Below are 15,296 nucleotides of genomic sequence, written 5' to 3' on the forward strand. Positions count from 1 at the left end.
CGCAGCTGTTAATGATTTTCGACTTTCTAATCAAATGGTCGTAAAAGCTCAAGTTCTCTCCAATATTTCACTTATATTCAATTTTATTCGATTAAATATGGCCAAAAATCGATCATAATTGATCAAAAATTAATAACGTGAAAAAACCAACACACAAACATGCATAGATTTTGTAAAACTATATATGTCTATATTAGTTTACAATATTTTTGCAAACTAATATAGACATATATAGTTTTAAAAAATATTTAGTTTGTTAATTTTATATTTATATTTAGTTTGTTAATATTTGATTAACAAACTGTATGATTTGAAAACGAGCAGTGGCAACACTTTCCTAAATAAAACATTTTTATATCCAACGCCCGAGACAGTTGCCACTTGGAAAAATGATTGCGAAAATTTGCGCTTTCATAGTTTTTGATTAGTATTTCGGTTGATTAAATTGTACGAAGATGGAAATAATCGAAATGAATTACCACGAATTTTTGGAATCGGGAATAATGTATTTAATGCTTGGCAATGCTATTTTTAATTCATCGTAAAACTTCGAAATTTTTTATTAACAAACTCTACGATTTGAAAGCGAGCAGTGGCAACACTTCTCGAAATAAAGGAGTTTTTTTTTTTTTATCTCCAGCGTGCGAAACTGTTGCCACTCGGAAAAATGAGGGCAAAAATTAGCGTTTTCAGATTTTTTAATTAATATCTCTGATTTTAACTAATTCTTTTGGGGGGGAAGTGGACGTCGACCTTTCCCAGGACCCAGAAGAGAATTATAGAAAGTTTGGTGATGATAGCTATAGTAGTGACTGAGTTAATCGCGAACAAAAACGCAAACAGATATTCTTCTTTATATATTTAGATTATAATGTTAATTTTACAGAATATTCTTGCTGGAATGTAGGTTTCATTCAAATAAGTATGATAATTACCGGCAGTTAATTGATAAAAACTTCTCATTTCTTATGTTCTAACCGTAATTATGTCCTTGGGAAATTAAATTATTCGTAAAATTTTTATCTCGTAGAATTTATAATTATTTTTATTATAGATTTTTAACAGCTTTCAAATATTTGTTTAACTAAGTAACAATCTGTTTACTTCTTTTCCTCTTCTGTGAAGGGTTCGACAACAAAATGATCCAAAATCCAGCATAGCTTGGGAAGATTCTCGATCACAGCTGACTTTGCCTCCGAAAGTCGCGTCCCCCGCAGAGACCAACGTGCTGTGGGAACGAAATGAAAATGCGCTTATCGATGAAGAAGAAACGAGTGAAGGTGACGAAGAAGATGATGAAGATGATCACCAGCTTGCGAGAGTGCTATTAGACTCTAGTTTTCCGACGTCGGTGCTACTTCATTCATCTAAGTAAGTACATCATACATTTAACTTTACCCAACGAAGTCCTACTACGTTTTCTCGTTTCACTTTTCATATCTTTCCCACTTTTGAATATTCTGAAGATAAAATATGAATATAAACTGGTTTTTATTCACATTATTCTCATATAGGCGTCAAGCTTCTATTTCCAGCCTTCGTACAGTACCAATAGTACCAAGTACTTTTCAAATCTAAGATTAAAACAGAAATACAGTCAAAAACATCAAACCAGAATTCCCAGTATTGTTTTATTGCCTTTTATAAAGTTCATCAAAACCTTTTCAAATCTAAGATTAAAACAGAAATACATTCAAAAACATCAAACCAGAATTTCCAGTATTGTTCTATTGCCATTTATAAAGTTCATCAAAACCTTTTCAAATCTAGGATTAAAACAGAAATACATTCAAAAACATCAAACCAGAATTTCCAGTATTGTTCTATTGCCATTTATAAAGTTCATCAAAACCTTTTCAAATCTAGGAGTAAAACAGAAATACATTCAAAAACAGCAAACCAGAATTTCCAGTATTGTTCTATTGCCATTTATAAAGTTCATCAAAACCTTTTCAAATCTAGGATTAAAACAGAAATACATTCAAAAACATCAAACCAGAATTTCCAGTATTGTTCTATTGCCATTTATAAAGTTCATCAAAACCTTTTCAAATCTAGGATTAAAACAGAAATACGGTCAAAAACATCAAACCAGAATTTCCAGTATTGTTCTATTGCCATTTATAAAGTTCATCAAAACCTTTTCAAATCTAGGATTAAAACAGAAATACATTCAAAAACATCAAACCAGAATTTCCAGTATTGTTCTATTGTCATTTATAAAGTTCATCAAAACCTTTTCAAATCTATGATTAAAACAGAAATACATTCAAAAACATCAAACCAGAATTTCCAGTATTGTTCTATTGCCATTTATAAAGTTCATCAAAAACTTTTCAAATCTAGGATTAAAACAGAAATACATTCAAAAACATCAAACCAGAATTTCCAGTATTGTTCTATTGCCATTTATAAAGTTCATCAAAACCTTTTCAAATCTAGGATTAAAACAGAAATACATTCAAAAACATCAAACCAGAATTTCCAGTATTGTTCTATTGCCATTTATAAAGTTCATCAAAACCTTTTCAAATCTAGTATTAAAACAGAAATACGGTCAAAAACATCAAACCAGAATTTCCAGTATTGTTCTATTGCCATTTATAAAGTTCATCAAAACCTTTTCAAATCTAGGATTAAAACAGAAATACATTCAAAAACATCAAACCAGAATTTCCAGTATTGTTCTATTGCCATTTATAAAGTTCATCAAAACCTTTTCAAATCTATGATTAAAACAGAAATACATTCAAAAACATCAAACCAGAATTTCCAGTATTGTTCTATTGCCATTTATAAAGTTCATCAAAACCTTTTCAAATCTAGGAGTAAAACAGAAATACATTCAAAAACAGCAAACCAGAATTTCCAGTATTGTTCTATTGCCATTTATAAAGTTCATCAAAACCTTTTCAAATCTAGGATTAAAACAGAAATACATTCAAAAACATCAAACCAGAATTTCCAGTATTGTTCTATTGCCATTTATAAAGTTCATCAAAACCTTTTCAAATCTAGGATTAAAACAGAAATACATTCAAGAACATCAAACCATAATTTCCAGTATTGTTCTACTGCCATTTATAAAGTTCATCAAAACCTTTTCAAATCTAGGATTAAAACAGAAATACAGTCAAAAACATCAAACCAGAATTCCCAGTATTGTTCTACTGCCATTTATAAAGTTCATCAAAAGCTTTTCAAATCTAGGATCAAAACAGAAATACAGTCAAAAACATCAAACCAGAATTCCAGTATTGTTCTACTGCCATTTATAAAGTTCATCAAAACCTTTTCAAATCTAGGATTGAAACAGAAATACATTCAAAAACATCAAACCAGAATTTCCAGTATTGTTCTATTGCCATTTATAAAGTTCATCAAAACCTTTTCAAATCTAGGATTAAAACAGAAATACATTCAAAAACATCAAACCAGAATTCCAGTGTTGTTCTATTGCCATTTATAAAGTTCATCAAAACATTTTTCAAATCTAAACAGTGGTCGAATCTATTATTTGCGACAGTGGAATTCCTTTACGTTACCATGTTTTCCCCTAACATGTCGCAATAATATGCACTCTTCGACGAAATGTCGAGCAATGCCTTCAGCACTACGAAGACTATTGTTTTGTACATCAAATCTTTTCAGGTGTGCTGGAAAAAGCCCGTGTCCAGTAATTATTCGATTGTGATCAAAATCACATATCATTCTCATATTTTTAGACACTTTAAAGTTCAACAAATAATCTTTCCTTTTCCCCGAAATGTCCCATTTCTCTTTCCAGCAATCATAAGAGAAATCCTTGTTTTTACCAATAACAATTCTTTTTGATGCTTGAATATCGAATGCACCCTCGGCATTACTCATAGTAGCCTCTTTGGCCAGCATGTCGGCCCTCTCATTTGTCTATACTATAACACTAGTATGGGCTTTCACCCAGTTCATTTTCACTTCATGTATTTTCTTAACTTTTACAAGGAAATCTTTTATATATGAGATCAAAACATTGGTGTTAAAACAACTTTCCCATATGGGGAAACGTGGAACATAAAAAATCTTTAAATTACGTCCAAAGGCGCGTTTTTTTAACATTTTGTTTTTAACATTATTTATTTATTAAATATCATGTTCTTCGCACTTAAACCATAAAATTCGGTTCAAGAGCAATGTCGCAAAATAATTTTAAATTGAGCATATCTTCATATATATAATTTCCGATACACAGTCTCACGCGCTGGAGATAATGTTTTCTTTCTCTACAACTTTGCCATTGCTCGCTTTGAAATCCTTGACAAAACAAATTTCAAATTTGGACTTCCAGATGCTCATATTCGCAGCAGGATTACGTATTCAAAATTGGATGGCTCTAGGTACCGTTGTTTTATCACAATGCGAGAAAGGTACATACATTTATGGACATTCTTCATTATTTAACTTCCTCAAATATAATACAGGGCAGTAATATTTGGTGGCAACAGTTTGAAAAATGAAACGTACATTTAGAGTAATTCGGCCTAATCTTTGGAATATGGTAACAGGCAGTTTGGCGACATTTTGGTAAGGCGATAAAGGTTACTTAGCTAGGACTTTAGCAGTGTACATGGATAAAGTCAAGAGTGTGCGCAATGCCATTTTTGTGCAATTCTGGGATGCTTTTTTAAGTGAAAATAGGTCGACGTGTACATGGATACCGTGTATGTGCAATTCTTAAAAACGCGGTAAGCAGTTTGCGATTCTGCACTTTCTCCCAATTTCGCACCTAATCTTAGTCATAATTAAGCACTTTTGTTCCATAAAAGTTCCAGTATAAGCGTAATTCGGCTAGCAGATTGTTGGAAAAAAATGTTAAGTTAAAAAAAAAATTGCCTTTTTTTCGTGAAAACAAAATGGCGTCCAAACAAAAACTAGCAGGTTGCTGTAGCAGGGTTGGTCGCCAAATTTTCGTCAAACAATCGCCGAGTTACCATAATCCAAAGATAACCGTAATTCGATGCATAATCGCAAAATGAAAACAATAATCCCTCAGGGACAAAACCCCTTTGGACTTAAAATAAAAATAATAATAAAAAAAAAAAAAAAGACAGATGAATATCTCCTGTTCTGCTGGGCGAAATCTAACGGATTCTGCTAACGAAATTCAAATTGTGTTTTTTATGTCACGTAATCGCGACTTAAGATATATATTAGATTTATATATAGTATTGTTCTAACTTAGGTATTTTGACACAAAATCTTTTTCTGAAATGACATGCCACGTTTTTTCCATAGTCCGATTCTACGTTTCAAATTACGCCTAAATATTAAATTTTGTAAGCTTTAATGTGAAATTTACTGAGAAATTCAAAACTTTATCTTGGCCACTTTTTTTTTTTTTTTTTTTGGAGTGCGCCAAAAATAATCCACTAGGCGAACTTCTGAACTTATAGCAACCTATTTTCATTTATTTTTTTCATTGCAGACGAGCGGAAAAAAAGTCATCGTTTATACTTTCAAATAATTTTAACAAAATGCGTAAACTACATTTAGCGTTATTATGGCATATAACAAATATTCCAAATTTCAAAACGTGCCAATATGTAAATCCATGTATATATTAGGAAATTTTGAATAAAAAACTAATTTTTTGTACGTATGTTTAGAAATATATCTACTCGAGGATGATGGTAAACATTTTATAGGTTGTAATTCGAAACATTTTTCGAAAAATTTATAAAAGTTATTTTAAAATACAAATTTTTAAAATAAATCATTAAAAAATTCGAAATTTCGAAATGCGAAAGGAAGAATCAAAAAAGTTTAATTAAAAAAAAATTCAAATAACATTGAGGAGTTAAAATTTTGATAGCTAATCGTTTAAAAACTACACCTGCGATTTTTACAAAACTTGGCAAGCTGGTATAATTTGAAACGTAGAATCGAAATATGGGAAACAAAAAATTGGCATGCCATTTCAGAAAATGTCCGATTTTGTGTCAAAATACCTATGTTAGAACAATGCTATATATAAATCTAATACATATCCTAAGTCGCGCTTTCGAGACATGAAAAACGCAGTTTGAATTCCGTTAATTGGCCCAATAGAACGGGAGATGCAGAGTGTCCTTTCCCCCCCCCCCACAGGTACCAGCGGCGTAACTCAAAGCATGCATAGAAGAATTTCCTACATTCTCCTCAAATGATAAGACTGACCTGACCTCGATTAAGAGGTGACAAGTTGTCTAACCGATTATCCTTCGAACGACACTATCGAGTTTATTAGATCTTTTAAGAACATATATGAAAAATCAAACACCTCAATCTCTGGAATTTGAACCACATATGAGGATCACTCTGAAGTTTTTGAGATACACAAAGGTTTTTAAAGTTGTACTTACGAAACTTTAGGAGTGTTCAAAGTAGTCCCGTGCATTTCTGTAGGTCAATTCACCGAAGATTAAATGCTTCCAGCCATCTCGGAATCAATGAAAAAAAAAATGCATTGATAGTTATTTATATAGCCTCTTTTTTCTGCGTGATGTCTAGGCAATGTCGGGTACTTCAGCTAATTTATTTAATATTTCCTATAAATATTTACTACTCATTATTCTGTTTCCTGAACATTCAATACATATAGAACATTATTTTTGATTTCACATAAACAAAATCAAGAGATAAAATTTTTAGATTTTTCATAATTGCTTTATTTACCTAATATCCTTGGTTGTCGTCAGTATTCAAATTTCTTCTTTTTCATATGTATTAAGTAACTGTGAAAGAAAATTCGGCAATTAAAAAATAAAGCAATCGGTGACAAAGTTTAGATTGCTCTAGTTGTTCACACCACCAGAATTTTTATTACTTCCCGATTTTATAAAACCTGCTCAAGCTTGGAAAAAAATTATTCTCTATTATTTATTATTACGTCACGCAGAAAAATCGTCCAAATGGATTCGAGAACGGTCAAAATGGGTATTTCTATTTAAATATGACAACCGGAATTTTTCGCGAAGAATAAAAGAAAAACTCTTAACATATTAATATGTTGCCATATCAGTTAAATGCTTAAACATTTAAACAAAATTTGTGTGTTCTTTATTAACTTTAAACATGAACAAATAGGTAGCATAATTTTATTTGGCGTAAAAAGGAAATTAACCAGCCCCGATAATTGGATTGTTAGATAACTGGATTCCGGATAACTGATCTGGTCTGGTTTGGTTTGGTTTGGTTTATGTGATTACGTCAAAGTCTCGAGGGCTATCTGCCTAAGAGAAAGGATGCCTTCGAGGAGGACTTTCTATGGGAAACTGCCTCGTATACACATTACATATGGGAAAAGTCACGAATAGGCCCATGCAGCCAGCCCGTTCGCGGGATTCGAACCTCAGACCGAACTACCAGTTTTCAGCGACTTTACCGCTCGGCCGCTGGTGGGCCATTCCGGATAATTGGAGTTTCACTGTTCTTCCTATAGATGCCTTCTATTCGAATGATTGGATTATTTATTCATAATCCCTTCAGTCGCTAAATGGAATCTCGAAAGATTCTTGACACATTCCGCTGAAAACGAATACGAAATGAACGATACGTATAAATTCTTTGCAAATACGTAGCGTATTCGGGAACTAAGTACCATTTCATTCTAGCGCCGTCGCAGCGCTGTGGTAGGCGTCCCGCGCATGCGCACTAGTCTTTCTTGTTCACCGACTTTCAACTGTCGCCATTTTGGTTGCTCTATGTTGTGTTTTCAGTTTGCTATGCACATTCAAAATGTTTAAGACAATTAGTTCTCCCGCTGACTGCGAGATTCGTGCTGTGATTAAATTTTTTAACGCGAGGAATGTTAAACCGGCCGAAATTTATCGTCAACTGACAGAAGTTTACGGTGAATACGCGATAAATGATGGAATGGTGAGAAAGTGGGTAAGAATGTTTAATGCAGGTCGAACAAATGTCCACGCCGAGGCTCGAAGTGGTCGGCCATCTGTTGTCACCGATGATTTGGTAAGGAAAGTTGATGAAGCAATTCATGAGAACAGACGCTTCACAATGACAACTCTTTCAGAGGCATTTGCACAAATTTCCCGTACTGTTTTGTTCGAAATTGTGTCTGACCGCTTGAATTATCGTAAACTGTGTTCCCGATGGGTTCCAAAAATGCTCACTGATGTTCACAAAACAAAGCGACTTGGTAGTGCCCTGACATTTCTCACGCGGTACAGTGATGAGGGAGAAAACTTTTTAAACCAAATTGTGACAGGTGATGAAACTTGGGTGTGTGATTTCACACCAGAATCGAAACAACAATCGATGGAGTGGAGACACACACATTCTCCCAAAAAACATAAGTTCAATGTGACAATGTCATCACAAAAAATCATGTGGATCAAGGAAATGCATAAAATAACTAACTAGTATAAAATTCAGAAAAGTGTTGCTCAAAATAGTGTTCCCCCTTTTTGTTGGATTACATATTATACCTTGTAGAAACATTGGGATTTCTGATAGCAAAAGACGTGAAAACTGTGAAGTGTCCTCCCCGGGAATCGAATCCCGGACCTCTCGAATACGCGCCGAGCGTGCTGACCATTGCACCATGAAAGCATAATAAGAAGGCGGGAGAAATACCTTATATACTCCCCGTTTCAAAGGGCGACTGGAAATTATGAGACTCAATCGCCAAATCCTGGTGGTGGAAAATCATCATCTTTTTTTATTTCAGACGACCACTATAGAGACATTGGGTATTTTTTATACCGAAGACATGGAAAATATGCTATGCACTCGCAGGGACTCGAACCAAGGACCTCTCGAAAACGCACCGAGTTTGCTGACTACTTAATAACCTATCAAATTAACGTGGTTAATAACACTTAATAGCTGTCTTGCTTTCAGTAAAGATATCACGTATTTATAGCATCTACGTACATAGTATTTTTACTTTGTCTTCGAAATGAAAAATCTGAGGTTCGTAATTAAACCTCCAGATGGGGTCTTCACCATAACCATTCATATATTTTAAAGATCCCTCCAGACTAAAATTCTGAAAAAAGTTGATTCAGGAAAAATTTCTACATTTGAACGTAAAATATTAAAAGCAATGCAAATTGTTTACTTATAACATATAAATAAAAGTCTGATGTCAGCACCGCATGACTTCCTTGTACGGCATGTTAAATTATAACCATTTCTTGATGCGCTTCATTTAAACTGATTTCCTCGAATTATTCTAATTTCATTAACCGAAGTTGCTACACGCAAGTTGAAAAATGACCTCAAAAATTTCAAATTTTGAAATTAAATATCCTGGTAATTTTTTGACATACGACAGTCAAACTTCTAATAATTTTATTTTTTTTTATAACGAGTATCAAACTTTCACAAATATAAATATCGAAACCAACCGAGTTCATTAAAAATTGGACTTCGTTGTTTCTCAAAAATTATTTTTTTCTTTTAATTTGACCTTGCTAAAACCCAAATATTTTCGTCATTTAAAATTTCGTAATTGGAAGACTATGACCTATGGACAAGTTGGACTACGACCACGAGTTGGATTATGACTACTACCAGCGATTGCGAAAACCAAGGACTTTTAAGCTGGACTTACAATAATTTGAATTTCTCACTGAAGTATTTTATTACTTCACAGAATTCTCTTTATTTAAAGTACAAGACTCTAACTAGAATTTACTTTGTTCTTTCCCCCTTGCTTTGGGGAGAAGCCAGAATTTTCCGCTGAACTATTATAATTAAAATACACTGAAATGGTTCATGGGCTAATTCTGGATACAGAAAAGCAAGGACTTCTGTGGAAGAGAGACTTCAAATGATTTCAATGTTCCTCCTCCTGACGAAGTGGCATTGAAGTTGATTGAATTCCTCTTCTGTTATTTCCATTTTTCTCTAAATTTCATTCATTTTTCTAAATTGGGATATTGCTTGTTTGAAAAGTTTTAGTTTTAACATTTTTTTAATTCCTTTTTTTTTCATTTATAGAATTATTTGAAATTTATTACTTATGAATTTAATTTTTTGGTCTTTGTGAAAAATTAGTTCTAAATTTCTAACTTTATGTATTTACCGATACTTTTTTAGCAGCTTAATGCGCGAAAATACTAAAACATGATTGTTCTTTGTTGTTTAAAAAATTGCTTTGTAAATTATATATATAACTACAAAACAATTCTTTTGAAAATAAAACACAAACATTCCTAGTATTTTCGCGCATTAAGCTGCAGAAAAATTATCGATAAAGATATAAAGTAAGGAATTTAGAACTGATATTTTTCACAAAGAAATTGAAATCCATATTTAATAAATTTCAAATAATCATATAAATGCAACAAATAATTCTAAAACGTTAATACCAAATTATTTCAAACAAGCAAACCCCACTTCAAAAAATGAATAAAATTTAAAATAAAATGAACAAAAACAGAAAAGGAATTCAATCAATCTCAATGTCACTTCGTCAGGGGGGGGACTTTGAAATTAATTGAAGTCTCTCTTCTACAAAAATCCTTGCTTTTTTGTATCCAGAACTAGCCGATCAATGTATTTTAATTATAATTATAATAGTTCACCCGAAAATTCTGGCCCTTCCCCCAAAGCAAGGAAAAAAACAAATTAAATTCTAATTAGAATAATCTTAAATAAAAAGAGAGCCCTTTTAAAAGAATTGAAAACGAAAGTGAAAAAAAAGTAAATTTCTTACTATATATATATGTAATAATAAAATTCCATAGTCAAGAATACACTTAAAATTCTAACTGTATGTTCTTTTCATTTTTAATGACGACGGTCTCTTATTTCAAAGTACGTGGAATTAAATCCACAGCCCCGTAGTCAAGTTATTTTTTCCGCCTTTTCTACACGTACAGTTTTAGAATGTTCTGGAGTTATTTAAAGCGAACTAGATTGGCTGACGTCAATTCTTCGAAGCTCCGCCTTTCCAGAGGCTATAAAGGAACTCGCAAAAGGAATATCGGGGCTTTTTCTTAAATGTCACGATGCAGTAAACTTCATACAAAAAGTTATTAGTAATTCTTTTTATTTACTCCGGATATCTGATTTTGTAACTGCTATTTCTCCTGAATAATAATAAATGGATCCTGTTTGTTTTTTAAACTTATCGTCTGATAATTTAAGCTACGACAAAAGCTAGTACATCACACACACACACACACATATATATATATATATACACAGTTTTAATATATTGCTGATTGCAATAAAAAGGGGAAGTGCACGTTATAGCAGTCCCATATACAAAATTTCAACGTTCTACGGCTAATCGTTTTTCAGTTATGCGGGGTGTATACACATATAGTACATTCATACGTATGGTGAGTACAGACGTCACGATTCGAGAACGGCCAAAAATGGATATTTCTATTGAAATATGACACCCAAAATTTTTCGCAATTACAATACTTCTTTTTTTTTCGCACGAAGAAGTAAAAAGCGAATAATTATGTTTCATTTTATTATAAGTAATTGAAATTAAAATGATATTTTGATAATTTAGGTGGCACCAAGAATCGCCAGAACAGGAATCTTTAGTGGAATCGTACAGTTCAACTAGCACTGCCACTTTCAATCGCTACCGAACGAGACTTAGTGCCAGCACTGGTGACTTAGCAGCTATGCAAGCTAGAGAGGATCCCTGGATGAAAGTTGGTCTCTTACCATTTCCCAGAGTTCGTTCCTTGGACGATATGCGAGATTTGCGTAGGGATTCTTGGACAGCTAGCGACAACAAAGATAAAATTGAGTCCATGGAACTCACCGATAATCTGAGTGGCATATGGAAATCCTCCTACACCATGGATGAAATGAGGCTACTTGCGATGAGCAAGGAAGACATTGTCAAATTGTGGCAAGGTTCTGAACGTGCCTTGCTAAACAGACTACAGGACACTCTAAAAGAGAAGCGCCTCTTGGAGCAAAAGCTTGCCTTCATACAAAAAACGCTGCTTAAGCCTCCGTGAAATAATTACGAAAGGTTGGCAACATCATACAAAAGCAATGTAACGTATCTTTTGACAATTTTAAATATATCAGAAGTGGCATGAAACCATCTCAGTCTCGCCCTTGCTAGAGAACTAGAGTACAGTTTTAGAAGAATTTTAGAGACCAGATCGAAATGGAGCTTTATGATATAGAAATCGACTTCTTACTACTAGCCCGATAAATATTTAAAGTATAAAGAGCAAGATATTTTTAAAGTTATACAAATATATAGCCCGTAGCTAAAACAAAACCTTCAAGGAGATGTGCCTAGAAAAAATAATAAACATTAGATCCTAGAAATATATTAAGATATTCAATACTATATTTGGCATGTCTTCAAATGAAAACTTATTTCAAAACGGAAATATTGTTTTGTCCCCCCCCCGATTTTATATTATTTTAGAGGTAATTAATTCAAAGACTGGCACTTTTTCAACTGAAAACTCATTTTTAAAAAGAAAAATAGTTCTTTTTTTTCTGATTAGAAGTTATTTTAGAAATACTCTTCTGTCCATTAGTAAGATCTCTCACAAAAAGAAAGAAAATATAATTCTTAACAAGCAGATATAAAAGTAATTAATTCAAGATTAGCACATCTTCAAATGAAGATTTATTTCAGAAAAGAAAAATAGTTTTTTTTCCCCCTGATTAGAAGTTATTTTAGAAATAACGCTTATGTTTATTAGTAACATTCAGATCTCTAACAAAAAGAGAGAAAATCTAATTCTTAACAAGCAGATATAAAATTAATTAATTAATTCAAGATTCCAATTAAATCCTAAGTTAATGGCATCTGCGTTAAGAAAAAATGAAACGCCATCTTTACAATACACATCAACAATAATATTAAGATTAAAAATTAAGACAGATGTAAAAAGAATATTTTAAGGTATTAGGATGTCAAAATTTTTAAAATTTATGAAAGAGAGTTAATTTTTTTAAAACGAAATATATACAAATGCTTATTGATAATGCGTCAAAATATTAAACAAAGAAATATCTAATATTACTTTCATATTGTAGAAGTTGTAAAAGATAAAATTATAGGCCGAGCATTGGAAGAATATATGTAAAAGACAAATGTATTAGTAATTTATGTAAAATGTAAACCTACGTATTGCTTCTTTTATTATACAAATATATGGAGAGTTACAGCAAATATAAAATTATTCTCAAATAATCCATTAAAATATATGTTTTTAATTATATTCAGAAAACGTATATCATCTAGAAATTACACTAACAGAAGGCCTTTTTCGCAAATTGTTATTTAAACAGTACAGATGCAGATGTTACCTAGATAACAAAAAATGTCCATTTTGCACACAAAAAATAAATAAATAAATAAATAAATAAAAATAATATATATATATATATATATATATATATATATTGTAATAATAAAATTCCATAGTCAAGAATACACTTAAAATTCTAACTGTATGTTCTTTTCATTTTTAATGGCGACGTTCTCTTATTTGAAAGTACGTGGAATTAAATCCACAGCCCCGTAGTCAAGTTGTTTTTCCCGCCTTTTCTACACGTACAGTTATAGAATGTTCTCGAAATATTTAAAGCGAACTGGATTGGCTGACATCATTTCTTGGAAGCTCCGCCTTTCCAGAGGCTATAAAAAGACTCGCAAAAGAATATCGGGGCTTTTTATTAAATGTAACTATGCAGTAAACTTCATACAAAAAGTTATTAGTAATTCTTTTTTATTTACTCCGGAAACATTATTTTGTAACTACTATTTCTCCTGATATAATAAATGGATTCTGTTTTTAAACTTATCGTCTGATAATTTAAGCTACGACTACATCTATATTTCTTCAACGATCTATTTATTCTGGACAAAAGCTGATACATCATATATATATATATATATCCTTTTCTACTGGACCGATTGTCGAAATTTAACTTGCATTTTCCATGTTTCCAAAGCTTAACTTAGATTATATTAGATAATATTTATATATAGCATTGTTCTCGCATAAGTATTTTGACACAAAATCGGACTTTTTCTGAAACAACATACCATTTTTTCCCATATTTCGATTCTACGATTCAAATTATGCCAAAGCGCCAAGTTTTGTAGTTTTGTAAAAATCGCACAAGTAGTTTTTAAAAAATTAGCTTTCAAAATTTTAGCTCTTCCATGTTAATTGGATTTGGTATATATTTACAATTACCTCTTTTTTAATTAAACTTACTTGATTTTTCTTTCGCATTCTGAAATATAGGTTCATTCCAAATAAAATTCGCCCATTTTTTATAATTTATTTTTCAAATTTGGTTTTTTTAAATAATTTTTATAAAGATTTCGAAAAGAATTTTGAATTATAACCTATAAACTTTTTACCATCATCTTAAAGTACATGGATTTCTAAGCGTACATGCAAAAAAATTAGATTTTCTTTATTCAAAATTTCCTAAGATATACGTGAATTTACATATTGGTGCGTTTTGAAATTTGTCATATTTGTTATAAGTGATAATAACGCCAAATGTGGTTTACGCACTTTGTTAAAATTATTTGAAGTAGGAACGATAACCTTTTTTCCGCTGTGTACAATGAAAAAAACGAAAAGAAAATAGGTTCTATGAATGAAGAAGTTCGCCAAGTGAATTATTCTTGGCGCAAACTAAAAAAACGCGCCAAGATAATTTTTTTTAAATTTCTTGCCAAAAATTATGAAATTTAATATCTAGGCATAATTTGAGTCATAGAATCGAAATATGGAAAAAAAATTAGAATGCTACTTCATAAAAAATCCGAATTTTTGTCAAAATATCTACGTTAGAATAATTCTATATATAAACGTAATATCTAGACTAGGTCGCGCTTTCGAGACGTAGAAAACGCAAGTTAAATTTCAACAATCGTCCCAGTAGAACGGGAGATATACGTAGAATTGTCCAATTTTTTTTGTGTGCAAGATGTACTTTACATGTTGTGTTATATTACAGGTAAGTTGTAATAAAATGACAAAAAATTATATTATACTATATCAATAGCGAAATTAACCTATTTAATTCAAATTGAAATTTAGATTAGGTACTTAAGAACTTAAAATATCATTACACAGTTCTTTTACAAATACACAAACGATGTTTTTCTTTTAGATGAAAAAAATAATACAGTGTCTCAAAAAAGTGATGGGACACTTGTGCTTTACAAAAGGAAACTGCAATAAAATAAATTTAAAAAACATGTAAAATTTTTTGTGGGTGTGTTTCATACTTAAATTTAGTAACAATTGTTACATAACATACATTTTCTCAAAATATTAAAATAT

The 15,296-nt window shown here is 31.5% G+C and overlaps 1 protein-coding gene across 1 annotated transcript in view; it reads left to right on the forward strand.

Moving 5' to 3' along the window:
* LOC118186408 (glutamate receptor ionotropic, NMDA 3A-like) overlaps positions 1-14,758 on the forward strand; it is a 221,883-nt gene extending 207,125 nt beyond the window's left edge. Inside the window, exons 13-14 of the mRNA XM_085812593.1 lie at positions 1,126-1,371; positions 11,513-14,758. Of these exons, the coding sequence (XP_085668719.1) occupies positions 1,126-1,371; positions 11,513-11,975 (709 nt within the window). The 3' untranslated portion in view covers positions 11,976-14,758. The remainder of the gene's footprint in view (positions 1-1,125; positions 1,372-11,512) is intronic.
* Positions 14,759-15,296: the final 538 nt, after the last annotated feature.

The sequence above is a fragment of the Stegodyphus dumicola genome, chromosome 3, assembly GCF_044657685.1.
Source record: "Stegodyphus dumicola isolate Sdum_Otavi_A_Nest chromosome 3, ASM4465768v1".
NCBI lineage: Eukaryota > Metazoa > Arthropoda > Arachnida > Araneae > Eresidae > Stegodyphus > Stegodyphus dumicola.